This window comes from Pinus tabuliformis, chromosome 2_1 (genome assembly GCF_031772625.1).
Source record: "Pinus tabuliformis cultivar Carrire ecotype Pingquan chromosome 2_1, CPIR1, whole genome shotgun sequence".
Taxonomy (NCBI): Eukaryota; Viridiplantae; Streptophyta; class Pinopsida; order Pinales; family Pinaceae; genus Pinus; species Pinus tabuliformis.
The window spans coordinates 927,485,856-927,513,157 of NC_142299.1; the positions used below are offsets into that span (position 1 = coordinate 927,485,856).

General features: G+C 41.9%; 1 protein-coding gene across 5 annotated transcripts in view; it reads left to right on the top strand.

The window, feature by feature from the left end:
- LOC149203691 (nuclear factor kappa-B-binding protein) overlaps window positions 1–27,302 on the top strand; it is a 385,195-nt gene that overhangs the window by 38,979 nt on the left and 318,914 nt on the right. For all 5 annotated transcript variants that reach the window (XM_089403527.1, XM_089403526.1, XM_089403528.1 and 2 more), the window contains exons 4-5: window positions 20,927–21,418; window positions 21,568–21,704. In XM_089403527.1, coding sequence (XP_089259653.1) covers window positions 21,092–21,418; window positions 21,568–21,704 — 464 coding nt within the window. In that variant the 5' untranslated portion in view covers window positions 20,927–21,091. The remainder of the gene's footprint in view (window positions 1–20,926; window positions 21,419–21,567; window positions 21,705–27,302) is intronic.

Below are 27,302 nucleotides of genomic sequence, written 5' to 3' on the forward strand. Positions count from 1 at the left end.
GCATCATGCTATTGAGATCATATTCATAGACATAATTTGAGACTGTGACAAGTATATTGATATGGTACTGCACTGAGACAGTGATGTCTATGTGCATAGAGTTGTGTAGAGACGCAATGTATAGAGAGCCCAAAATTGTCACTGAATAACATAACTAAACTGTGGGTGGCACTGTATAGAGAGACTGTCTCATCACCGAAACTGTTTTGATGTAATAACTATACTGAGATAATGATGTAATCATGGATTGTGAGAGGTATTCCTTGGATTACTTCTGCAATCTCTCTCTCTCTCTCTCTCTCTCTCTCTCTATATATATATATATATATATAATAAAACCCTCAAAATTGCTGCAAATTTTCGATATCTGTTGGTGCCTTATAATAATAATAATAATAATAAACCCTCAGCACTGCTGCAAATTTCCGATATCTCGTTATATATATATATATCTCTTTCTCCATACCACAAAATATAGTCTCAGGTATATATATATATCTGAGACTATCTTTTATGGTATGGAGAAAGTTCAGTGATCAAGAAGTGAGGATTACTGATATACTCTATCAAACTGAGCATGAGTTGAGTGCATGATTGTAATTATTGAAGTTGATACTCCATGATTGTTGTAGTCCTGCTTGTTGTATACTTGCTCCTTTAATCGTTTCAACCTGCTTTGATGTCCTTGAAGACAGAGCCTTGTACTATGTCTCTTTTGCTGCCCTTCATTTGACTTCAACATCTTACCTCTGATACCATGTTAAAGAATCTAGGGCAATGAGTATTTGTAAGATTCTTCTAGACTTGATAACAATTTGTGAAGTGCTTTTACAATTTATCTTAGCTTGATCTTCTTCTTATTATTAGTGTCTGTGTTTACTTCATCAAACTGCTATCGAAAACAAAGAGACAAGAACTCAAGAAGTTGGCATTCTGCCAGGGCCAAAACCTCTCCCTCTTGGAGAGGAAAACCCACACATAATTCTTCTTATAGAGATTCCACTTAACAAACACCAAGACCATGACCCTTGACCTACTAGGTCACTCCAAGACTAAGACACTAATCCTCTTCTTTGTCACTGCTGAGATCATCATCACTGCTGCTTCATTGAGGTCATCATTACTATACCTTCACTGAGATATTCATCATAACAACGAGATCATTGTTGCTGCACCATTGCCACACCTTGACTGAGATCTTCACCTTGTAACTCTGTCTCCATCAAGATCATGACTATACCGAGATCATAATTGTGTTCAGGATGAAAGCCGAGATAGAGTGTGATAATGTCGGATCACTAGATCCTTGTCATCACTGTTACCCATCCGAATTTATAGTCCTGTACCCATCCAAAATTCAGTCCTGCACCCATCCGAAATTACAGTCCTGCACCATATGAAATTACAGTCCTGCGCCATATGAAATTACAGTCATGAACCATACGAAATAATAGCCTTGCACCATACGAAATTACAATCTTGCACCTCATATGAAATTTCAGAGATGTACGAAATTCTATTCTTCTGTGGTGACTTCAGCTGCGTATATATAGTAGTTCTGCCTCCATAAATAAGCCGACCTGTCACCATGAACTGTTGTGTCTCCATGAGGTGACTTGTCATTTAAATATATTTTGAGTCCAACATTGTTGCCTTCTTCATCGCCTAGTAGGCAAACTTCTTCAAGAGGATTGTGCTTGTCTTGGAGGGTTGTTTTAGACACTAGGTTGACTCATATATATTACATATATCCTCAAGAAGAGCTCTTTACACATGATTTTGACTCTTTGAATTTCCTAGACCTATGGAATGAGCAAGAAACTCATTCATATAATTTATAAAAATAATATTTCTTTTTCTTGACAAGTACAAAGATCAAAATTATGTTGACGAATACCGAAACTAGTTACACTTTTCTTCAACGAGGGAGTCAATGTGGAGAGTGAGAAATTTGTTACTAAATTTCTCTCAATATTTTTCCTTTGTTTTACTGTCCAAATTCTTGTACTTGAATCACTGCTGAAGAATTAATAAAGAAACTCTCATCCATTGCACCGATTTTCCCGCATTGGGTTTTTCCAGGGACAATTGTCCAAAAATAACTGTGTCAATATCTTTATGTGTGTGCTAGAATTTCTCTAATTTTCCAACATTTATTTTTCTTCTGTAGTATTTGTTTTGTGAAGGCTGCAGTGTATATGTTTCAATATTTGCCGTAGGAAACTGCAAATAGTTTGTTTAATTAATTTAACAAATAGAAGAAATATTATCAGTTGCTGTAGTAGGATTCCGGGTTTCGGAATTTTCACATGGTATCAGAGCGCAGATAGAAGCCGGAGAGCTCAGTTGTAGAGAGGAGAAGGAGCTTCATAGCACTGCGTAAGCAGCTGCTCGAAACCCTAGAGGCTGTGCAGTCCCCTTGGCCAGGAGGGTCAGTTTTTGAGGAAAAGTCTATTTCTCTAAGAGAGTCGACAAAGAAATTAGATTTTCCAGATCAAGGATTGCCAGAGGCAGAGGGAGCAACAATATTTTTTTGCAGAGTAGATTTCCAACTGGGATGTAGTATTTTGCAGCAGCAAAATCAACGTTAGGAAGGAAAGGAGAAATAACACAGAAAATCATGGATAGAATCAACAGTCAGGAAGCCTCAGAATTATCTTCCAGGTTGGAGGATGAGTTTGCGTGCTTGTCAGGTTCGACATCATCTGGTGTCTGGTATATTGATAGTGGAGCTTTAGCTCATATGATAGGAGTTAGAGAGAGAGGCACCACAAAATTTCAGACAAAAATAGAAACCAACACCAACGCTACTAATGTACTGTGTCTGCCAGGATTGGGTATGAACCTTAGTGTCCTAGTTATAGGACAAGGGATACGATGTACACTTCGTGGGGAAGAAAGTGTATGTTAAACACTATAGCTGGAAGGTGAGATAGATTAAAGCTCAAAGCAACAGGTTATATAGGTTGCAGCTCAATTCTCCAATGGCACTAATAGGCAGTGATAATAGCAGCGGGAAGGAGTTGAACGAACTATGGCACAGGAAGATGGGACATTTACACCATGGAGCACTTAGGATGCTCAGAGAAACTGTAATGGGAGTTCCAGTTCTCAGCACAGAGCACGATGATGTGTGTAGAGGATGCATACTTGGGAAGTATCCAAAGGCAACATTTCCTAGAAGTGACAACAGAACAAATGGCGTGTTGGGATTGATACACTATGATGTTTGTGGCCCTATGTCCACTAGAGCTCTTAACGGTGGCAAATATTTTGTCACCTTTATTGATGATCATTCCAGGAAGACCTGGATCTATTTCTTAAAGACTAAAGATGAGGTCTTTGATCGATTCAAAGAGTTCAAGGCTCTCGTAGAAAACACGACAGGGAAAAAGATCGAGGTTCTACGTTCAGATAATGGTGGAGAATACACAGATAAAGACTTCACAAACTTCTGTGTGAAGGAATGCATCAAAAGAGAATGGACAACTCCATATAATCCTCAGTAGAATGGAGTAGTGGAGCGAAAGAACTGAACGATATTTGGGGCTGCAAAGGCTATGATGTATCACCAAGATTTGCCTAGATTTTTATGGGCAGAAGCATGCAACACAACAATGTACATTCAAAACAGAACACCTCATAGAGAATTGGGGAAGAAAACGCCAGAGGGGTCTTCATAAGAAAGAAGCCTGAAGTAATTCATTTGAGGATATTCGAGAGTGTGGCCTACTGCCACATACCAGATGAAAAGCATAGTAAATTGGATCAGACTGCAGAGAAGGGGTTCCTTGTAGGGTATAGCTGTGAAAATTCCTAGACTTTATGAGCCCCTACTGCAGCGAATCTGAATCTACTTCACCTACTTGATTTTTAAATTACATTCATCAAGTTATTCTTCTGAATATTGAAGCAAATTACTTCTGCAACCTACACTAATTAAATATTTGATCTCATGAAACAAAAACCAGAGCAAAGAACAAGATACATAAGACACTTATTTTTGGACACAATAGTCCCCGGAAAAACCCAATGTGGGAAAAACGGTGCAACAATTCTAAGGGTTTATTATTATGCAAGAGAAATATTTGAATACAAATCTAGGATGCTCATCTAGCAATCCTTTACAAAGAAAATACTGGCGGAAATTTTGAGTGAGTTTTACCTCACTTCAACCAACAAAATTCCGGCTGATCCGGCACAAGATTGGCTAAACCCGACTATTTATGCGCTGGCTCTGCGTCATCCCTGCGTCACCTTTCTGCCCTTTGCATTAGCTCTCCCGGCTGTTCCGGCAGTTCCCGACAGTTCCGACAGTTCTCGGTAGTTCTGGTAGTTCCCGACAGTTCTCGGCAGTTCCGATAGTTCTCGACAGTTTTGGCTGTTCCAACAATTCTAGATTCTGCGTGACAGGCAGATTTTCTGCGTCATCTCTCCCGGCTATTATGCTGCTTCTCTGCAAGCTCTCTCCGCCTCTCTGTTATGTATTTTCCAGAAAGTCCTTCTCTCGGATTCTCTCTACCCCTCAGCTGCAAGATTTCTCCAATCGATTTTCCTCTTGAGAACTTCTCACCTCAGAAAATCGATTTCCTTAATCTCTCTATGTGTGTTTCCAAATGAACCCCAAGCCTCCATTTTATACTTTTCCTGTTGAGTCTTCAATGACCGAGATTAAGTCTCTAATCAACGGCTAAGATTAAAACGTGACTTGATCCGCCTTCTAGATCATTCTCACCCATATTTTGATTTATACCCATTAGTATTTTAATTTCCCTAAGTTTAGACTTAGGAACTCCATTAAAAATATAAATTATTTTAATAAAATACAACCTGGGCGGAATTTAACCAAACAATTTCTGGTTTCTTTAGAACTCATGTGCCTTAGCCTCTCCACTAATTTTCAAGGCTAGAGCACTTCCGATGCTACCAAAAACTAACAATAGCGAGACCTCAAAGGCATACAGGATCTACATTCCTAGCAGTAAGAAGATTGTAGTGAGGCAAGATGTAAAATTCATGGAAGACAGAGCTTTCAGAAGATCTCGAGAAAGACCTATAGGTGATCAGTCAACAAAATTTCCGTTAGTCCAACAACAGGGACAACAAGTGTGACATGTAGGAGGATAGTCATAGGGATCGATTATAGTGACCAGTACCAGTATCTCACCAGGGGTAGGAGATCCAAGGAGTTCTCAGCAGACGGAGTAGCAAGAACAGGAGGGGGAACCGATTGAACCTCCCACCACCAGTGGTAGAGCCAGTAGGGAAGTGCGTCAGACCTTGAGGGATGCAAAGGAGTTTGTCGGAGGTCCTAGGACAGACAAGAGACAATGCAGACAACTAGATAGATATCAAGCTTTGGTAGCTCAGGTTAAAAAACCTTCTAGCTTGTACGGGTTGGATGCGGGCCGACGCATATGGACACAACTTTAGGCCATCTCATTCAGGGATGGGTAGGAACATCTAGCGTGGAGCAGTGGTCTATAGATGGGCATGGAGACGCATGTGGGTGTGCCGTAGTATGTTGGATTGCGCTGTGGAGTGGAAGTGCCTCACATCGCATTGAGTACATGTGGGGAGTGACAGATACAGTGGCACAGGAAAGACACAGGCCAGTACAGGATGGCATAGTTGTAGCTAAGGGTATCTAACAGTGTAGATGGGTACGCCAAGGTGTATAGTGGAATGCAATGTTGCACGAAGCGGGGACGAAACGGGGACATTTTTTGGAAGCGGGGACACGGAAGCGTCATTTTCCAAAAATCTAGGAAGCGAAGCGTCTGCTATATATATATATTTTTTGCATTTATACTCGAAACAAACATCCCAAATACCAAATTAGTTGTAGAAGGCATGAAAACATGCATATTTTTGCATAAATCAAGATAGGTATGGCATCCATGATTCCATTGTAGTTACTAGTATGTACATCAATGATTAATTATTCGAACATCAACCGTCCATATTCTAGCAATTACAAACGTACATCAAATTTTTAAGCATATTATAAAACATAAAACATAGAGCCCATTATGATTTATCTAGCAAGTGAGCAACTGTCAACATTTGTCATGTCCAAAATTCAAATAATAATGTTTACAAAATATGTCACTTGGTCACCGCCAAGACAAAGAAGGTTCAAATTCACAAGCCTACAAGTCTAATGATTAATCTATGACAAAATTAGTAAATTGTGAATATATCTACTAATCTCTCCTCCTTCCACCATGAAGAGAACGTGGCGGCGGGCCTCCACGTGGTGGCAATGAAGAAGATGGTGCCTGTGGAAGTTGTGGCACTGAAACTGATGAAGACGACCCCTTGCTGTTGGTATTGAACCATGGAACCTAGGAACCAAGGGACCAGATGGGGGTGGCATCTCAACATGATCATCATCATCCTGGAATTGCTCAAAAAATTCCTACAAAAAAAAACACTAGTTAACAAAATTTTTTAAAAACATGAATTAGAGAAATGCTTTATAAGGAAAATTCATACCACAATGGACATACCTGGATAAGAGCCTCCTCTAATTGCTCTAATCGCAACGCTCCGTCCTTCAAATTGGGCTCCTCTGGATTCCTGTCCCAAATCTTAAGGTCTTTATTAGTCTTTGCATCATCACAGTAATGGGACAACAATCGCAATTTGTAATGAACATAAACCAAGCTCTCTGCCCGCTCTAAACTCAACCTGTTCCTTTTAACACTGTGGATGAAAGAATAAGAGCTCCAACACCTCTCTGCAGAAGAAGTGTTTACCAGCTGTGATAGCACCCACAATGCCAAAGTCTGTAGAAGTGGAGTAGCCCCTCCATGCATGTTCCACCACTTGAGAAGAAAAAGTCTCTCGATCTCTAATTGCATGCATGCTCCCAAATGGACCAGTGTTAAGCGTATAGTTGCTCAACTGTCTCCTTACCATGGCAGCCTCCCCCTCATCAGGGACTAATTTACTCAATGCAATCATATATTTTTTGTGAACCTCTTGATCTTGGTGTGGTTTTCTCCTGCTTCCCCCCCCAGGTGCTGGTGTTGAAAGCCATGATGGATGATACTATTTAGGTGTCAAAACATATGCTAATGCATGCAATGGAACATGTAGCATTTCCCATCGGTTTTCCACCTCTGCACGAATATAATTGTACAACGTGATATCTCTAGGCTCACCAATGTCTCTAATCTGCCCCAACATGCTATCCATTTGCTCATACACCCCCCCAATTATTGGTCGATCTGAATCTCCAAACTGGATCATGTAATAAATTGGTTTGGTGAATTGAAAACATATTTAACCGTGACCAAAAGTACATGTCAAGAATAGTGTCCTTGGCTGCATTAGCACCATCTCTATCAGTGTTAATTTCATCCCATGTTTCAGCACACACCATATTAGTTAAAGCTTGTCTCACCTTCACTAACTGCCTAAAGGTGAAGTAATAACTGGCAAATCTTGTCTTTGCAAGTTTAAACAATTGCAACTTGGAGTAAGTGCCGTAGAAGTAGTTTACCCTTGTATGCCCTGTGATGAATTTAATGAGTTGCTTCCCTCTCTTGTAAAGCTCATTAATCCACCCACATTCTTTATGCTTCACAATATCATGCATCAAAAGGTTTAATGTGTGAACCAGGCACCCGGACCAAAAGATGTGTGGATGAGTACGCTCAATAATTTTTCCTGTTGCCTTACAATTTGTTGCATTATTTGTAATCACTTGAACCACATTATTCGATCCAACATCTTTGATTGATTGCAATAGGAGATCTGCAATGTTTTAGGAAGATGCACTGATGGAGGAGGAGTCATGACATGTAATAAATACTGCACCACTAGCAGAAACACCAAGAACATTTATCAAATGTTGGTTTCTAATATTTGTCCACCCATCTGATACAATGGATACCCCACAATCTACCCACTCATTTGTAAAATGTGTCAAAGCTCTTTGAACCTTTGCTTTTTCTCTTTCTAATAACACTGTTCTAGCTTTCTCATAGTTGGGGGACTTGTATCCTTTTGGGGCTTCATTGATGGCCTTTACCATTTCATGCCAATAGGGAGAGCGAAGCACATTGAATGGTACACCACAAGCACAAAGAAATCGGACTATCTTTCCATCCACATCATCCCTCCCAGCAACATTAAGGAAATCCCCTATTGTTCTTTTACCTCCAGAGCTTCCAGAAGTACCATGAGGAGATAAGCTACCAAATCTAGAGGTTGCACTTGATTCAGAATGAGTTTTTTGTTTCTTGCCTTTTTGTTGTGCAACCTCCTCTATTTGGATGTATATTCTTCTATGTTCAGATGAAATTTTTGGGGAAATTTGTATCCCCACTGCGTCCTTTTTATTATCACTATCCATCACCCCACAAAGATGCCTCCTCACACGGGTATATGAACTGCTAAATGGTTTTCCTCCATGACAACCATGAAGGCACAAAAATTTGTAGCTTCGACCACCCTTTCCCCCTTCAAGTTTGGTCACATAGTTCCACGAGGGTGTTAATGCAGCTTTCCCCTCTAGTGTTTCAATTTTCCCTTCAGGTTCAACTTCATCCCTTTCCTCTTCAAACCCTTCCTCCTCATCATACATTGGGTCACTCATATTGGGACCACTGTCCTCTTGTGCTTCTTCCATTCTATTCCTACTCCCCCTTGCCATCATTAAAACCAAAAGTGGAATGATACATAGAAGCCAAAAGAACACCATCTTGGAATATGGATATAGGTGGTGGACAACCTGCAATTAAATGAGCAAGTAGAAACAATGGGAAAGAGTAGGAGAGGGAGGAGAAAAATACAAAAAAAATGTCAAAAAAATAAGGGAGTTTGGGGTTTGCACTTACCTCTTTAGCTCTTGTAGATGAAGTCCTCCAAGCTCCTCCTCCTTCACTCCTCCAAGCTCTCCTCTCTTCTCCTCTCTTCTCTTCTCCAACTCTCATAAACTCAAAGTGAGAAAATGAGAGATGAATGGGGGCTTAAATCCCTTCATTCCTCACCCTAACCCAAGGTGGACCCACCCCCAACAAGTCAAAATACAAAAAGAATAAAATAAAAATTAAAAAAACAACGTTTTTTTGGCCGCGCGGCGGAAATGGAGGAAGCGTGTACGGAATCGTACGTGATCCGTACGCTTCGTACGGCTGAAGCGCTGTACGAAACGCATTTCGGTCACACACTTTCGGAATTTCCAGGAAGCGTGTTTATCAGTTCAAAACGCGTTTCTGACGGCGCTTCCCCCACACATTCGTATGGATCGCGGATCGGGGTTTAGATCTACGGGGGGACGTTTCCTGCAACACTGGTGGAATGTCTAGGAGTACTGGGATGATCAGTGGTATGCAGGGGTGTAAAGTGTTGTACAACGAGGTCTGGGAGTGTTTCCTCCAGGAAGACCCTTGGACGGAAACACAGGGCATACCTCTGAGCGTAGTTCACCCAGGATCAACGCGGACACAGATGAACAATACTTGATGGTATCTGCGGGGACTCACACGCCTGATCCTCTTCTACATCCCTGACAGGCGCAGTCGATTTTGCTGTCGACTTTCTGCACTTTGGGCATGAGCCATGGGGGACGAGGAGCTCACCTGAGATATTTGGGTGAGACTCAATGCACTAGGGGGGAGACTTGTCAGCAGTGGCATTGGGTTGGTGCATCAGTTGAGAATAACTGGTTGGGGAATGAGGTGATCATCTACAAGGGTGGCATATTGTTCATCACCAAGCGTACGTCTAGGGATATGGTCCCAAGGGAGACGTGTCATTCTTCATGAGTAGAGGATACCAGGTACGACTGAGGTAGTTTCCCAGTATGTGTCCAGGCTCCAGACCTTATATTGGCACATTATCGAGAGGGCGGATGGCAGACCCAGGGGAGATGGTTGGCAAGGACAAGAGGGATGCGCATACCCTGAGTCTATTACGAGTATTAGATACCCATCTTTTGGTTGGCATTCAGGGGGTATCTAGTTGGCACACGTGGCTTCCAACGATCATCCGTACTACACAGTGGTAGGCATAGGGCATATTAGCATGCATCAGATTAGCCCACAATATATGGAGCCTATATACTGATCACATGCAGGGACTAGAGATGAGGCATGGATGGATTCCTGTAGTTGTCAAAGCTATGTTGCAGCAGGTCCAACTAGGGGATGCAGGGATTCAGTTGATTGATAGATCACTCTATCTCGTGATGGTCGGAGTCATGGCAGAGAGTGGTCTAATTCACTTTGGGATTGGCACATGGCGGTACGCAGCGGCCTTCATCAGATAGCGAGGCAGGCTTTCTTTGTGGTTGCACCGATTCAGAGTTAGATTTAGATGGGTAGACTTTGTCGTCATGAAGATGTCAGGGCAAGATGTGTCTCACCTCTATCAGTATTCCACCATCGAGTTCCAGGAGAGGAGGATACAGTGTACGCACGGTGGGCAGTCAACTAGAGCCAGTATGGTGCAGCGACAACATGATGGCACCCTTCTATGGGTAGCATGGGACCTAGACATCACAGTACTAGACAGCTCAACGACCATTAGGGGTCAGCCAGCTGCAACAGGGGGAGGTCTCTCAGGTCTTCCTTTGGGCTTTAGCGAGTCACCGATGGCGTGGGGGACTTCTGGTATTTATACCAGACATGATAGTGAGTGGAGCGAGGGGAGCTTCAGGTGGGACAAGATGGATTGGGATCTTGGTATTGAGGGATTCTTTCATGTCAAGACAGTGCAGGGACCTAGGATGACTCAACGACACGTTTGGGATCTCGGTATTACTAATGGTGATAGGGGTAATCAGCAGACAGAGGAGGCGCTTGTTCAGGCATTGCTGGAGGACAAGCAGTTTTTGGTGCATTGGAGGAACTTGTCGGATGAGAATGCCACCTAGGAGGGTGAACACATACGTGAGCATCCAGTGCTGAAGTTGCTTGGGGACAAGCAACATTTGGGAGGGGAGGACTGTAATGTCCCTTTCGAAATTAAATGGTTACATATTTATTTATTCTACAATTTCGACAATTTTGGAGGCCATGGGACCCATGTGATTTTTGGAGGAAGGAAAAAGGGGCTGAAATGTTTTGTTAGCATAGCATGGGGTCCACCCACATGAGGAAATAAGCACCACCTTAGAGGGAAGTTCGAATGACTAAGGAGGGAAAGTCGAATTGCTAGTTGGAGGGGGCCCACATGGGAAAAGAGGCCCACGAATTGTAAATAGAGGAGGCTCAACCTCATTTGGTATCTTTTGACATATTGAACTCAATCTTAGTTGCTTGAGCTACTTAGCCGGGTTAATGTGCTGTTTAGCACACGAGTGTCTCTGAGCGGAGATCTGAACCCTTGCTTTGGTGGAATTCGAGTGCTAGCCCTAGAAGGGAGTTCTTCTTCATCTCAGTTCATAGCAGCAACAGGGAGATGAGTTAACAACAACTATAAGTCGAGTACGAGCTGTAGGGGGAGTAACAACAATGCAGGGATTGCGCAGTCACAACGTGAGGCACTCCGGGAAGTTGGGGTGACAGGAGCATCCTTCATCATTTTCAGGAGTCTAGAGGGCATCTACAGACAAGAGGGCCATCCTACATGCAACTCTCATTTCATCACACGCAGGACTGCATAGTCATTGGAGTGAGTCTTTGGGGCAACACCATCTGGGGTAGTTTGGAACCGGGAGGCTAGGAGATCATTTGGAGGGCCATTTGAGGAGGATTGCTGGAGTTGGGAGAGCAGAGATTGACAGGATCAGTCGCAACAACATAATTCGAAAGTGGAGGAGGGCCAAGCTGTGAAGGGTCAATTTTTGAAGGTTGGAATGAAGGGAAACCCTTTCTGGGGTTTTCTGGGTTTTGGGCAAGGATCACACTCCTAATTTTATAGAATTTTCTGGGCCGATCTAAGGGGTCAAACAAGGGTCCTAACTCTGCTAGCAACTAGATGAGCTAAGGGGAATTTGGGCCAAAATGTCGAGGTCAACATTTGGCCAATTCCTTTGTGGGTTATTTTGGGTATTTGTTGGATAGTCTTGGGTTAATTTCCTGTAATTTTCTGAGCACCGGAGGTGGGGTTTCTAGCAACATCTTTGCAGCAGACATCACTGTTTCACAAGGGCAGCGCAGGGCATCATTGCAACAGTTATTTGTGCCATATGGGCTTGAAATATTACCACCTGGGCTTGGTCACGCTTATCATTGAGGCAAGCCCAGGTGCACCACTTCCACATTATTGTACTTTTCTCCGAGATTGTAATAAAATGGCTCAACTGTTGGTTATTCCTAGACTTTTTATGGGTGTGCACTGAATATCTCAATTTTATGGTTTTGTTTTTATTGTTTGCTTTGCATAGCATTATGTTTCCTAGTTTGGAACATTATAATGGTATCAGAGCATGATCTTGGCCTAGCTGTGGGAAATTAGCCAGAAGATCATGGAAGCTTTGGGTATGAGTGCACAATGACAGGTGAAACCAGAGACAACCCCATGGCTCAAGGGAAATCCAGTGTGCAAAAATTTTGGGGTAGAATTCATTGGGACGATGAGAGGTTGGCCTCGTTGAGGAGGGTGATAGACCAAACCCATCCTCACCCTTACAACAAGGACGTTAGAGGTGAGCAGGTCGTGGGGGTGCAACCATCTACATCATGTGGGGAAAGACAACCAGATCAGGGCACCAGATCTCCTGAAAAGAAGCAGGCAAGACAAAGACAGTTGGAGGGTGAGACCAGGGAGCGCTTTTGCTGGTGGAGACCTGGCTTTTGATATCAGGAGCCTGAGGAGGAGGTTGAGCATGATGTTGAGAGCCCACAAGATGGCGAGGAGCACATCAATATACCTAGTGTGGCACAAGAGTCACCTTTATTAGAGACCTCTTTGTTAGCCCCAATTGACACCTTGGTGGAGAGGATAGATCCTACACACATAGGGCCATCCATTGAGGGGGTGCCACCCATGGACGAGATGCTAACAGTTGCTGAGGTATCTGGAGCTGTGACTGAGTTTACGGGTGATAGATGCCCACAACAGTTCCACCTGTTTCAGGCCGACCTTCAAACATTACAAAGGAAGATCACCTTAGTGCGTGAGGCTACTCTGCAGCAAAATGAGGAGCGGGAGGGTAAGAGAGCGGTTTGTGCCGAGTCCACAACCAAATTCACTCACGTTGGGGAGCAGTTGGATTCTCTTATGGTGCAGTTAGAGTGCAGGTTGGGGCGTGAGAGCAACCCTCTTTAGGCATACAGAGATGAGGTTGGCAGCACTGTTAGGTTACCTTGGCCCATTGGACAGAGAGAGACAGAGCTACCTAGTTAGATTTCATATATTGACCAGGATAGCGAGATGAGACGACTTGAGTTGCACAGGGTGTAGCACTCACATACTGGGGTTGTTCTATGTGCAGGAGTTTGTGCATTCGATCCCTCTCTTGGGGTTGGATGGCTAGAGATTTTGAGTTGGTACCCTGTGGAGTGGGTTATGGAGAGGGTGTTGGACCTGGGTGTAGCTCAGCAGGACCTTCCAGACACTAGGGATACCAGTAGTGCAGCTGGCATTGGGTTCCCGGTGGGACTACCTACCATTTCCTAGGTACACTGGTTGACTACAACCTAGATGGTATAGTTGACCTAGCAGTTGAGCGTGCACATTCGCTAGGGGAGTCCCGGTCAGCACTAGTGGCCAACTAGTTTATGGACAGACTCTTTTGGTTGTCTTTTAATGGCATTTGTACACATGATCACTGGGTGATCAACATACTCTGGCAGGAGTTTGTCGGAGGAGGTGGCATTGGCAGGCCACCAGATGGTGCCTTGTATGGAGCTGGGGATTCTTCGCATTTGTGTGGGACACGAAGGAGTAGAGCAGTGCTGGCATCGCTGCTGACACCTGGGGAGATTCACTGCTTGGGTCCCTTAGGGAGGACTTGGAGGGGAGGTCTCCTCCTTGGAGAGCATGGTGATGTGATAGTGGAGGTGATGATATGGGTTGGATGCAGGCCGACGCATATGGACACAACTTTAGGCCATCTCATTCAGGGATGGGTATTGTAGAAATTTCTAAGTCTGACACGTTAGAAATCCCTACTGCATTATCTTGTTTATTTTCTCCTACTTGTTATTTTCATTAACAAGTTATTTATAAATATAAATATTGAAAACAAACAGAAATGCAGCCTTAACACATTTACAGATCAACTACTAAATAACTAAGAAAACACACAAGGGACACTGTTATTTTTGGACAATCGTCCTCAAAAAAACCCAATGGGGGAAACCGGTGTAACATATATGAGGGTTTTATTATTATGCAATTTTTGAATACAACTAGGGTGCCAAAAATGGCTCACCCAACAGAGAATGCCCTCGGTAGTAATACCTCTCCTCAGAGACAGATATTTCGGCTGATGTAACACCGGATCAACGATCCCACAACAATAATGGCAGCTCCTTAGCTGGAGAACGAAAGCTGCTCCAAGCTTTTCTGTTGCTCTACGTCACTCTGCAGGGATTGCGTCACCCTTCCTGGCTCACCAGCACTTAGTCTGCCCCACGAAAATTCTTCCAGCGCTGCCTCTTGGCCCTGCGTCAATTCTGCTAGCCTCTGCGCAGCTACTAAAACCTCTGCGTCAGGTCTCAGACCCTTTGCGTCACCCAAGTTGGCCTCTTCAGCCTCTGCGTAGCTTCAAGCTGCCTTTGCATAACACTCAGCTGCCTCTGCGTCAGCCTCTCCAGGCTCTGTAATGTCTCTCTGGCACTATCTCTACCTCTCTGCTATGTATTCTTGGCCTTGTGCCGTACTGCCCCTCGCTGCAGTAGATCATTAGCTCGATTCTCTCAGCAAACCCCACTCCAGAAAATCGAACTGACTGATCAATTTGGTGTGTCTCCAATTGAACCTCAAGCCTCCTCTTATACTTTTCCCGTTGAGTCTTCAACGACCAAGATTAAGTCCCTAATCAACGACTAAGATTAGATTTGTCTTGATCCATGTCATTAAGAACATTCTCACCCAGTTTTATATTAATACCAATTGATATTTTAACTTTCCTAAGTTTAGACTTAGGAACCCCATCAAAAACATTAATTATTTTAATATCTCTCCAACCGGGTGGAATTTCCCCAACCCATTTCTGGGTCTTGGAGATCTTATGTGCCTTAGCCTCTCCACCAATTTTCATGGCTAGAGCACATGTCTAGCCATCCGATGCTACCACAAATCAACAGGTAGGAGCATCTAACGTGGAGTAGTGGTCTGTAGATGGGCATGGAGATGCATGGGGGTGTGCCGTAGTATGTTGGATTGCACTGTGGAGTGGGAGTGCCTCACATCGCATTGAGTACATGTGGAGAGTGACAAATACAGTGACACAGGCTATTACAGGTTGGCATAGTCGTAGCTGAGTGTATCCAGTGGTGTACAATGGTATGCTGCGGTGTACAGTGGCATGTCCAGGAGTATTGGGATGATCAGTGGGATGTAGGGGTGTATAGTGCTGCACAACGAGGTATGGGGGTGTTGCCTCCAGGAAGACCTTGTGATGGAAACACCAAGCATATCTTTGGGTGGGGTTCACCCAAGATTGATGGGGACACATATGAGCGATAATTGATGGTATTCGCAGGTACTCACACACCTAACCCCCTTCTACATCCCTAACAGGCGCAATCAATTTTGCTGTCGACTTTCTGCACTCTGGGCATGAGCAGCGGGGGATGAGGAGCTCAACCAAGATATTTGGGTGACACTCAACACACTAGGGGGAGACTTTTCAGCAGTGGCACAAAGGGTGACCCCCGCCTATCTCTAACTCTGTCATCCTCCTCGTCACTGTCAGAGAAAACCTCAATGTAATGGACCTTGCCTGCTGTGAATCTATGTCTTGGTGCCCAATGCTTCTGACAGGTGAAACATAGCTTCCTCCTCTTGAGGTCTCTCCTGGTCTCGTCATCCAACTGTCCACGCCCCTGGTTAGCTCTCGATGGTGGGGTCCTAGTGTCTCTCTCCCTTTGCTGGAACACCAATCTAGGTGGTATCTACATTTTGGTTTTGGGTAGAGCATCCTGCAAGTCGCGGGCTCTACCAATTACATCCTGCAAAGTGGTGGGCCTGTTGGACCTCACCAAAATCCTCAACGGCTCTGGTAGCCCCTCCAAGAACATGAAGACCCTCTTTGCCTCTGATAAATTGGGCACCATCATTGACAATCTCAAAAATTCTGAGATATAGGCCTCAACACTCCCAGTCTACTTGAGCCATCTCAGCTCTCCAAAGTGTTCCTCTTGTTCTCTCCTCTCGAAACGCTCCAATACCCTCTGAGTGAAATCCTTATAGGTTGTAACTCTTGCGTGCCCCATCATGGTCAACCCATGGAACCACCAACCATGGGCTTCCCCCTCTAAGTGCAATGTGGAAATTCTAATTGTCTCCACCTCTGTCATCTAGTTGAGCTGGAAATGCTCCAAAGTATTCCTCTGGTTCTCTCCTCTCGAAACGCTCCAATACCCTCTGAGTGAAATCCTTATAGGTTGTAACTCTTGCGTGCCCCATCATGGTCAACCCATGGAACCACCAACCATGGGCTTCCCCCTTTAAGTGCAATGTGGAAATTCTAATTGTCTCCACATCTAACTTCTCAACCAATGCCCTGGCTGTGCTCTTAGGTGAGCCATCAAAAGTCGGGAGGAATAATCTCCCCATAGTGCGCTGTAAATCAGTGCCATGTGTGTAGCCTCTCCTACTCTGTTCCTTGCTCCTATTGTTGCCCTTCAGCTGGCAGAAGTCCTTGAAGGTGATGGCCTCTCTGAAATCAGGCCCATAGGACTGATACTCCACAAAATAGTCCCCCATGGGCATCTCCTCTTGCCCTTGCAGCCCTCCAACACCGGATGCTAGAATGTGGGGATGGTTGACCTGGGTGGTGTACTAGAAACAAGTGGTACATTGGGTGTATTCGCTGCATGGTGGTGCAAAGTACCCGAGCCTTCACCTAGATGAATTTCTCCCTGAATCCCCTTGCCCTTGTTGTTGCTGTAGTTTTGTTGCCTTAGCTCATCAATGGCCTTAGACAAATCGTTGATGGCCTTCAAAAGATGTTGGGCAAACTCCTCTTCTTTACTCATCTTGTCTCCCCCGTTATCCCCCATCTCTCGCCTCTCAACCTCTGGCTCAACGGTTACTGGATCAGGAGTAATATGTAGTTGCTTTTCTTTGCTTCTATGTCTATGCCTCCTGTAAGAGACGTTCTATTTATCCTTTGGTGTCATAGACTAAAGCTTCTTCCACAGGCTGAGCCAAGATTATGAGCTTTGATACCATTGTAATATTCCTACTTAGGAAATACAGTGATAAACAAACCAAAAACTGACATGAGCACACACAATTTAGAAATATAAGTAGACACCAAGAAATTCTCCAAAAATACCATCCAACTGAGCCATTTTATTATATATATGGAGCAATAGTACAATGAAGTATGAAAGGAGTGCACTTGGGCTTGCCATAATGGCAAGCTAGTCAAACCCTAGGTCGGAAAATACAATGTCCATATGTGGAAATGAGCTGCCCCAAATATGCCCTGCTTAGAGAAACTGCTCTGTCTGCAGGAAAGAAACTGTTGAAAGACCCTCCTCCAATGCTCAAAAAATTATGCAAAACTAGCCTTGGGCTCCTCTAAACAAACCCACCAAAATCTAGAAAGATTTTGGTCTAGTTCTGACCCCCGAAATTGACACCCAAATACCATGTCCTCCTCAACAGGTTGGAAAATACGGCCTCCCTGGAAAATCACTTAGCAACCTTCCGATCACACCAAAAAGCTGAGTTTCACTCCCCCGGATGACTTCCTCAAATGCCCTACGCAACTCAACTGCACAAATTCCTTCCTCAACTCCCCATGTGTGCCCATAATTAGTCTCCTGCGTAGGCCCTGGAGAAGAGAAATTTGATCTGCCCCCAAACAACAATCTCTGGACCCAAAACTCCTCACAAGGCTTAGCCTTCTCCCGGAGCAATTACAGTTAATTTCTCCCAGAAAACACCCCCTGGAAAATAGCTAAAATGAGTGGCACGTGATCCTCTACTATGTCCTCCTAGAGCATGAATTACTCCCAGAACCTCCACAAATCTCCCTCCAATGCAACAACAAATTTACCTCCCTAGGGTGGCATTGAAGGTCCATCGAAAGAAGGGTGAGCTCTTTCCTTGGAAAGCTTTGTGCTAAGCAACACCTGTGACCCAGCTAAATAGCTTGAGCAACAAGAAAATAGTTAAATTGACAAAAGAACCCAATAGCTGTAATGCCCCTTCTATTTGTAATTTTGACTTGCCTTCCCATGTGGGTCCCTCCATCCACTATTTTGACCTCCTTCCTTGGCAACTTCGACTTCCCTCTTCAAGGGGTGTGTATTGCATGTGGGTGTGGCCCCCATCTCCTAAGTCTCATCCCCAAAATTTCGTGGGCCCCCATAATTGTAAAAAATGCAAAATTGTGAAATTAACTTTAGGGAAATTATTTTAGGAAGGAACATTACATCGTTGATGGGGATCTAATCATGGTCGTTGGTGAGCTAGTAAGAGATTATAAGAGCAGGGCAATGGGGATGGAGATAGACATATTGAAGATCGAAGGAAACCGAGTTCCTTGGCAAACCGAACTATCCAACTTTAGAGGTCGAGCAGGGAAGAAGAGTTCGAGCTAGAAGGAAGAGCATCAGTGAGAGGGAGATCACCAGCAGAGTTTCAGAGGATTATTCCACTTCCGGAGAGCCAGTAGAGAGGAGGACGAAATATTCTGCAGAGTAGCTGTCCAAGTGGTGTGAGTTAGCCAGATTAGCTGTGTGAGTAAGCTAGGAAGAGTTCAGATCAGTTGCCGGAGGCCGGAAAGTCATTAAGGAAGGCAGAGCAGAATTTTACAGTGGCAGGAGAAAGCTAGACAACCAGATTGGAGCAGTTCCAGGAGGCCGTATGAACTGCGTAGGCGTGGAGTGCGAGCAGGCGAGAGGGAGGCTTAGTGATTTTGCAGAAGGGAGAAATCTTTCTCCAAATTATTTATGCTAGGAGATTTGTTGGAGGACAGCCAAATTATTGTACTCAAATTTTAATGCTGCATATAATAAAATAAACCCTCATCTGCTGCACTGGTTTTCCCTTTGGGGTTTTTCCAAGGATGTTAGTCCAAAAATATCGATGTCATTTTTATTGTATGTGTGCATCTATTTTCTCAGTTTCAGTTTATTTTCTGCAGAATAATTCTATTGTGAAGAATTGCAGTGTGATTTATTCGTTATTTGCCGTAACAAATAAGCTGCATAATTAATCAGTTGGAAGAATAAATTCCAGTTGCTGGATTTCAAGGAATTTTCACATCTACTAGCCATTTTGCTTAGGCTAATTCTTCGATATATCCGTTTGTGCCTCCCCTCTATAACCTTAGCAACCTTATCCTTAGGGAAGCTCCCCTTGAGTGGGAGGAAGAGCTACTGTGTTGATAGTGGGTGGCCTTCCTGTTTTGCATGAGACCAGCCCCTTGATGCTTGGGACTTTACATCATATGGGGGTGCTAGATTTTGTTGTAACACCATGAAAGGACCATATACAGTAATCACATTAAAAACTTTATCTTAGGATGGAACAATTACATACAGATAGTAAACAGAAGAAAAGAGATTCCTTATTTGCATTGACTTATACCATCCAAATACTATACCTCCAGATTTTCCCATCAAACTTAGAGCTTCCAAGCTTCACCTAGGGAGGGTAGACTTTATCAATTCCTTTGCCTTATAGGCCTCAAAGATTGATTCCTGGATTAGTAACACCCAAGGTTTACTTGTAGCCACCAAACTCTTCATGGAGTCACATATGTGGGCATGCTCCAGACCCCCTATGTTGTAAGAGATCACAATCATTTTGAAACCATAGAGTAGACTTTGGTTGCTCTAATGACCTCTTGGATATTCATTTGTTTACCAAATAATACCTCTCTGTCGGCTTTTTCCTTGCATGAGATGGATAAGATTTCTCACCAGGTCCACTCTGGCTTCCAATTTGATCCATACCTATACCACCGTCCACCCCTACTTCTCATCATGACTCACAAACTCCACTTCGATCTGCATACCATTATGGCCAGGATTGAAACATATTACAAAGCTCAAAAACCTGTCAGGCACCACAATTTCTTATCATTCCCTTGTACCATAAAAGACTATCCAAATACCTCCTATCATGATTTGGTTGTGAAATCTCAGCTCCAATTTTACAGGTCGCCATCTCTTCTACTGATGCCAATCCATTCTCTATGATTTTCAGTTCCCACAACTAAACCCCTGGATCACAGGAGATAGGTCACCTCGAAAGTTGCCCCTCCAAAACCGATAAAACCTAAGGCAGAAACAGCTCAGTGCCACCACCAAAGCTTCAAACTGCACCTCTTTACCCTTAATTTCAGGTCTGCTGCTTTCATTTTTTGAACCAGAGGTGAAACCCATCCGACATTCAACTTAAATTAAAACTTATCCAATTTCTAGGAGGCTAGCCAATATACAATGGGAGCCAATCAAACTTGCAAAAAAGGATATACAAACCATTAATGAAAGGGAATATTTATTTTCATTTCTTTGGAGTTATTTCATCTGATTTATAAGCATTAAGTTTTAGCTAATTGCACATGACTAAATTAATCTTAAATGTAGTGTAGAACAATATTACACCATCTATGATTTTGGGGTGTTGGCTGGTACAAGTGTAGCTAATTTTGTTTTATTATTTGCATGTCAAGATCTAGAGTTTATGTTGAAAGGATATTTTGGCAAAAAGAATATCCAGTCTTTTTAGGTTTCAATGTCATGTGATAATTTGATAAACAAGCTGATAGACTGAAACTACAGCTAAGCCAAATATCCTGAAGGCTTTTTAAATCAAGTTATTACTGTCGTAGGGATGCCTGCTTCAATTCTTTCAGTAATCCATATTCAGGCGTCGAAGAAACAAGGGGCAGGTCATATGAATGCTTGAACTACAATTTTTTTTTTTTGGATGCTGAATAAGTGCATCTTTTAAAGCTATTTGGAATTACCCCTAGTGAGACAATATTGGAGAGGAAATGGCAGCTGGTCATCAAAAGAGGCAATCAGGTGGTGCTTGTTCTGTTTCTGGGAGTTGCATCCAGGAACTATATGCTGAAAAGAGAAAAATCAATTTAGAACTGTCTAGATGGTACAGAAGAATGAGACCTCACATTGCCTTAGAATGGAATGAGGCCCAAGATAAACCAGTTGCTCGAAAGGGACAAGTGGGAATTACGTGGAGGTATTTTTCACCCTTTTACGAACCATCAAAATATCCCTTTCACAGGGATTTGGCAGATGTATTTATTATTCCGGAGGAACTCTATGAACTGAAGGATCTCAAGCATGTTCTTTCATATGAGGTTAGCTACTGTTGGTGCTTAGAACGATTTCTGTTGGTATAAGCATAGGTTTATTTCCTTCAAAACTATTTTATTTTGTTTTTATCTTTTCATTTTTGAAGTATTCTCTACATGTTTCTAATGGATCTAAGCACTTATGACATGGGCAGGTGTGGAATACATATCTTTCAGACTCCGAAAGGAAGCTTCTTTCTGAGTTCCTTCCTAAAGGAGTTGATGCCAACAGTGTATTACAGTCCTTGTTCCATGGCCAAAATTTTCATTTTGGAAATCCTCTTATTACATGGTATGTATTGCATTTTCTTTTTTCCGTTCATAAAATAAACTAAATAGATGGTTGGATGCCTCAAAATGGTCATTCTAATATTGTTTTTGACTGCACATGTTTTTCCTTTTACCCCTATTTCATTAAGCACTGATACTTATTTGACTGGTCTCTTTGTTGCATCAGTTAAGAGTATTTGTGAACATTGAATATAAATTGTGTTTTGCACTCTGGTAATATTTTCTTTAGATTTAATGTCTTGAAGGGTCCCGATTTTTTGAAATCAATCAAATTTTCTCATGATCACATATCCTAGTCATGAGATTCCTGTTCCAAAAATTAGGGAAGCCTCTAAATCTTGAAAGACAATTGTGCAGTATAATGTAGATAGAACATGGATGTACACCAAATCTAAAAATTGTTCCCTATGTAATATGATGGTCTAGAGGACAGATTTTAGTGGTGGGTAACATATACCAATATATCAAAAAGATTCCTCCTACTGTAAAAATATGGATACAGATGGATGGATGAATGGATGGGATGGTTGGGCTGATGGATAATTAACTGTTTTATGCTGTGGAACTCTGTTCTCCCTCACTTTTGCAGGTCTCAAGAAGTCAGCAAATGATATTTCTAGGGGACAATTTGATCACTTTGGGAAGGAATGAGCATAGCCCTTGTTGGTACACCCTATATACTTCAATCATTTTGTAGGCCAACCGGTTCAGTTGTGCAATTAAGGGGCATCTTGGAAGTATTGCTAACAAGATTGTAAATGTTTTCTTTATCAAATTCGATTTCTTCAGTTAACTCTAATTTAACTTGATTTTGTGAAATTTTTGTTAGAATTTGAAGCCGAGGTGACTAATGTTCTTATGATTTCAATGAAACAAACAGATTGTTGAATTTAATTAAGGCTGAAATTAAATTTCAGACCATATCATCAATCACACAATAGCTAAAATTAAATATCTGAAGTATAAAATCAATTTCACATACACACACACAAGTAATTACTTCTTCAAAAACTTACAAGGAAACCTCTACACACTGCCCAAAAAATGGCACTGCATGGTTATAAAAAATCAACCCGAACTTGAGCTTTTACAAGTTGTTTGAGAGGTCCAGTTGCTGAGAAAACAGTGACAACAGTTCTTTGCTGTACGAGATGTGCAGCTGCTGTATGGAATCTGTACGGCTGTACATATCCATATGGTATAATTAATTTGAATTTTGAACATAGAAAATCTATATCACTGTACATACTGTTGAATGATTGTATGGGTGTTAGTATGGGATTGTGCACTACTAGAAATGACTTTCCTCACTGCCCACTCTCTCTCTCTCTCTCTCTATGGCTCAACTTGTTCAATTGTTCAAGTGTGTGAGCAAACCTCTACCTTGCCTTGTCTTTATACTTTTAGCAGAGAAACTATTTTAAGATTTCTCCTAGTCAAGTGATGCATGGGATACAATTTTAGATTCAACTGCTAAATATAAGACTTCCTCTTTTTTAAGAAAGTGATTTACAAAATAGAATTACTTTCAAATATATATATATTCGAAAAATCTCAACCTAATTCTTGGATGTTCACATTGAACATGTGTGGATGTTTGTCCCTGAGTTATAATTCCCAATACTCCCTCTTAGCAAGGAAGGAATTTTGCACCAATCCAAAATTGTCGCTGAATGTCTCAAACTTCTCTTTCGCCAAGGTCTTGATTAGAATTTCAACTACGTGTTGATTTGTGAGAAAATGTTGGAGCTTTACTGCTCTCTTTTTGTTGAAAATTGGTAGCTCAGGGATGAATTTCCTTAAATAAAATCTCATTTTTGACATTTTTGGAGTGACTGTCTAAACATAGAAAGTCATGTCTAGCATCTCAAGTATGACATTCCAAAAACAATAAATCACCTTGCATCAATTGGTAATCATGTATAATTGATGGAAAATCACTTAACTTATCATTAATCAATCTTAGTAGTTCAATCTCGACTTAATCATCAATATAATTAATATTATTATTATTATCCTTTACGATATTATGATATTATTATTGAAAAAATTACAAGTCACCTTACCTTCACCTCAATCACTTCACACCTCTCTCCTTGATGTTTCACATAGTACTACGTAACTCTCTCTCTCTCTCTATCTCTCTTAAAGATATGTTACACTCTGTCTTATGCACTCATTAAAGACATGGCATATTCCTCTTACACTCATTAAAGGCATGTCATAAAAGATTCCTCTTACATTCTCTATAATGCATATGTTACACTCTCCTTAACTAAGGCATGCGTACCTCTCCTTAATGGCATAAGTAACGAAGGCATGCGTACCTCTCCTTAATGGCATGAGTTACACTCCCCTAAATGGCATATGTTACTCTTCTTCAAGGCATGTGTATTACTCCTCCTTTATGACAAGAATTTGTTGCTCCTCCTATATATGTATTTCATATCATCGCATCTTTTTACTAGTGCATTGTGAAAGAAGAATTCGATCTTGAGAGAGATAGAGCCGAAGAGACTTGAAGAAGATTGTGAGAGAGAGACTTGGAGAATAAGAGCAGAACTTGGTGAGCCAAGGTTGATTCAATGTTGATTCAGTGTTTGCATTTGATGTTGCTACCAGTGATCTTAATGCTACAACTTGTTTAGATTTGGGTGAACTTATTCATCTCTTGACCTCTCATTGTACTCTATATCTTTGCTAAACAATTGATATCTAATAGAAAATGAATTTGGTTGGGTTTTCCCCTTGTAGGTTTTTCCCTTGTCATTGGACCTAAATTCTCTGTGTCTCATTTTGTTTTTGACTATCTTTTATCTTGCATTTGGTTTATGTGTGAAAATTTGGATGCCCAAATTTCTACTGCAACAACTAGTTGTGTTTCTTCTACTTGTAAACTATTGAACAAAATTATTTACTGTTCCTACAGTAAACACTAAAACTAATGCACTGCAGCCTTCACCATTTAAATAAAAATACAGAAACAAGAAACTGAACAAGAAAGAAATTCACAACACATCTACACAGTTATTTTTGGACAAATGTCCCCAGAAAAACCCAATGCGGGAAAACGAATGGAACAACTCTGAAGGTTTTATTATTATGCAGTAGTAATTTCTGAATACAATCTCTGGATGCCTTCCCGACAATCCAATTACGGAGAATATCACTGACAGAGAGATAAGTGAGGTTACCTCACACTATCACTGGAAATCCTGGTTGATACAGCAACTGAATGAACTGTCACTGGCTGCCTCTGTGTCAGCCCAACGTCACACCCTATGGGGACAGCGTCACCCCTTTAGTTGATCGATTTGCTGCCTAGGAACTTCAGTTTGCACCTCCTGGTCTCACACCCTGGCTTTTGGCTTCTGCAATTGATTGCTTCAACAAATTTGCGGATTCCCTCTGGTCTTCCGCACTGCCTCTGCGTCAGCTTCTCTGGATCTGCCCTGCCTCTGCTGGATCTCTCTCTCTTCTCTGCTGAGTATTCCTTGATTGGGAAAGATTTCCCTTCGGAAACTATTCTTGCCCCTCACTACAAAAGATCACTATCGAAAATCTCTCCGGCAGCTGCTCTACTTTAGAAAGTCGAACTTCTGATCTCTCCTCTGTGTGTTTTCGTTCTCCAAGTGCCCCTCAAGCCTCTTCTTATATCTTTCTATTGGACAACCAATGACCTAGATTAACTTCTAATTAATGGCTTAGATCATTTTGGCTTGATCCTCGTTTTTTTCTAGAAGTTACACCCACAGTTTAGATTAATACCGGTTGACACGTAGTGGTCAACATTTCAGCCGACAACGACAACATTTTTTGGCGCTGTTGCCGGGGATAGAGTTTTTCTGTCCTTGGCCTTTCAACGACATTTCATCTTCATTCTTCTCTCTCATCTGGAATCTTTTCGTTTGAACCGGCAAAGACAACATTTTTTGGCGCCGTTGTCGGGGATAGAATTTTTCTGTCCCTGGCGTTTCAACGAAATTCATCCTTCTCATTTCTCATCTTCTCATTTGGCCCGGCAACGACAACATTTTTTGGTGCCATTGCCAGGGACAGTTTTTTCTGTCCATGGTTTATTTGACATTCATCATTCTTTCTTCTTTCTCATCTCTCATTTGAGCTGGCAAAGTCAACATTTTTTGGCATCATCTCATCGTTTCCGCCATTCATTAGCCTGTCAAACGACCAACATTCTTTGGCGTCATTTGATCTTTTCATCGCCTTATCTTTCGTCATACCGTTTAATCGTTCCTTCAGCACCTACTCTTCAGTTCGTTTCTTGTTTGGGTGGTGACTCCATTTTATTTCTTTTATTTTTCCTAGACAAGAAGCCTCCCTCATATCTGCTTGTTTGTTGCTTTTTGGATCCTAGAATTAGATTCATTGTTCAAGTGGCGACTCCACTTCTTTCATCTCTTGATTTTCTTGAGTAGAGATATCTTTCTATCATCCATTTGGTCCCTCGTTATTCATCATGGATTATTCGTTTAAACCATGTCATTTTACTGATGATCTCCATGATTTACCGGAAGTGGCCATTTCTAAATTACCTTTGTTCTCGGGTGGTGGTTCAGTCGCTGTTAGAAGGCATTTATGGAGTTTTTATCGTATAATGTTCATGTATTGTAGAGTTCCTCAATATAATCAAGAAGATGTCAAAATGCGTCTATTTGTCCTTTCTTTAGAGGGTGATGCTTTGAATTGGTTTAATAATTGTCCTGAAGACTCTTTTACTTCTTTGGAAGACATTTTCAATGCTTTTGAAGATAGATATGGTTATCCAGATAGCTCGCCTTGTGCCCCTAAAATTGAGCAATAGAATGAAAGTAATCTTATAAAAGGTCCAGCTGTCGATGAAAGATTTCAAGACAATTCTTCATATTAGAATGTGCCATCCACCTATACCATTGCAGATCAAATCCATGATAGTGGAAAAGCAGGGACAAATTGTAAAAACAATGTTGACAATGAAAAGGAAGATCAGAAGCAAATTATACAAGAACTAATACGACTGGTAAAAGATATGGAGATCAATCAAACTAATTACGCCAATGATGTGAGAACTGTATGCACCCACCTGGAAAAATGTAATAAGGAGATGGAGATCATGAAAATTAAACACTCTGTTCACGTAACCAACATGCAAAATCAGCATGCTAAGGAAATTGAGACCATGAAAGCTGATCATGATAGGGAAATTAATTTTATGCAAAGCAAGTTATCAAGCTTAGAGGAAAATATGACGACCATGAACGCTAATCATGATAGGGAAATTAATTCTATGCAAAACAAGTTATTAACTATGGATGAAGAAATGACTATCATGACATTCGATCATAATAATCAATTGGCTACCATGCAAGAAAATCATAAGAAAGAGATAAACTTTATGCAACATTGCTGGATGACCATAAAGGCAAAGGACAATAAAGTAATAAGAGATATGGAAGCTAATCAAATATGTCTTCAGAATAAGTTATTGACTATGGAAGAATACCATGCCAGGGAAATCAGTGCTATGAAGGTTGAACACTCTAGTCAGATGGATGCCATTAAAATACAGGTTCATAAATTTCAACAAAGGTCAGAGGATGAA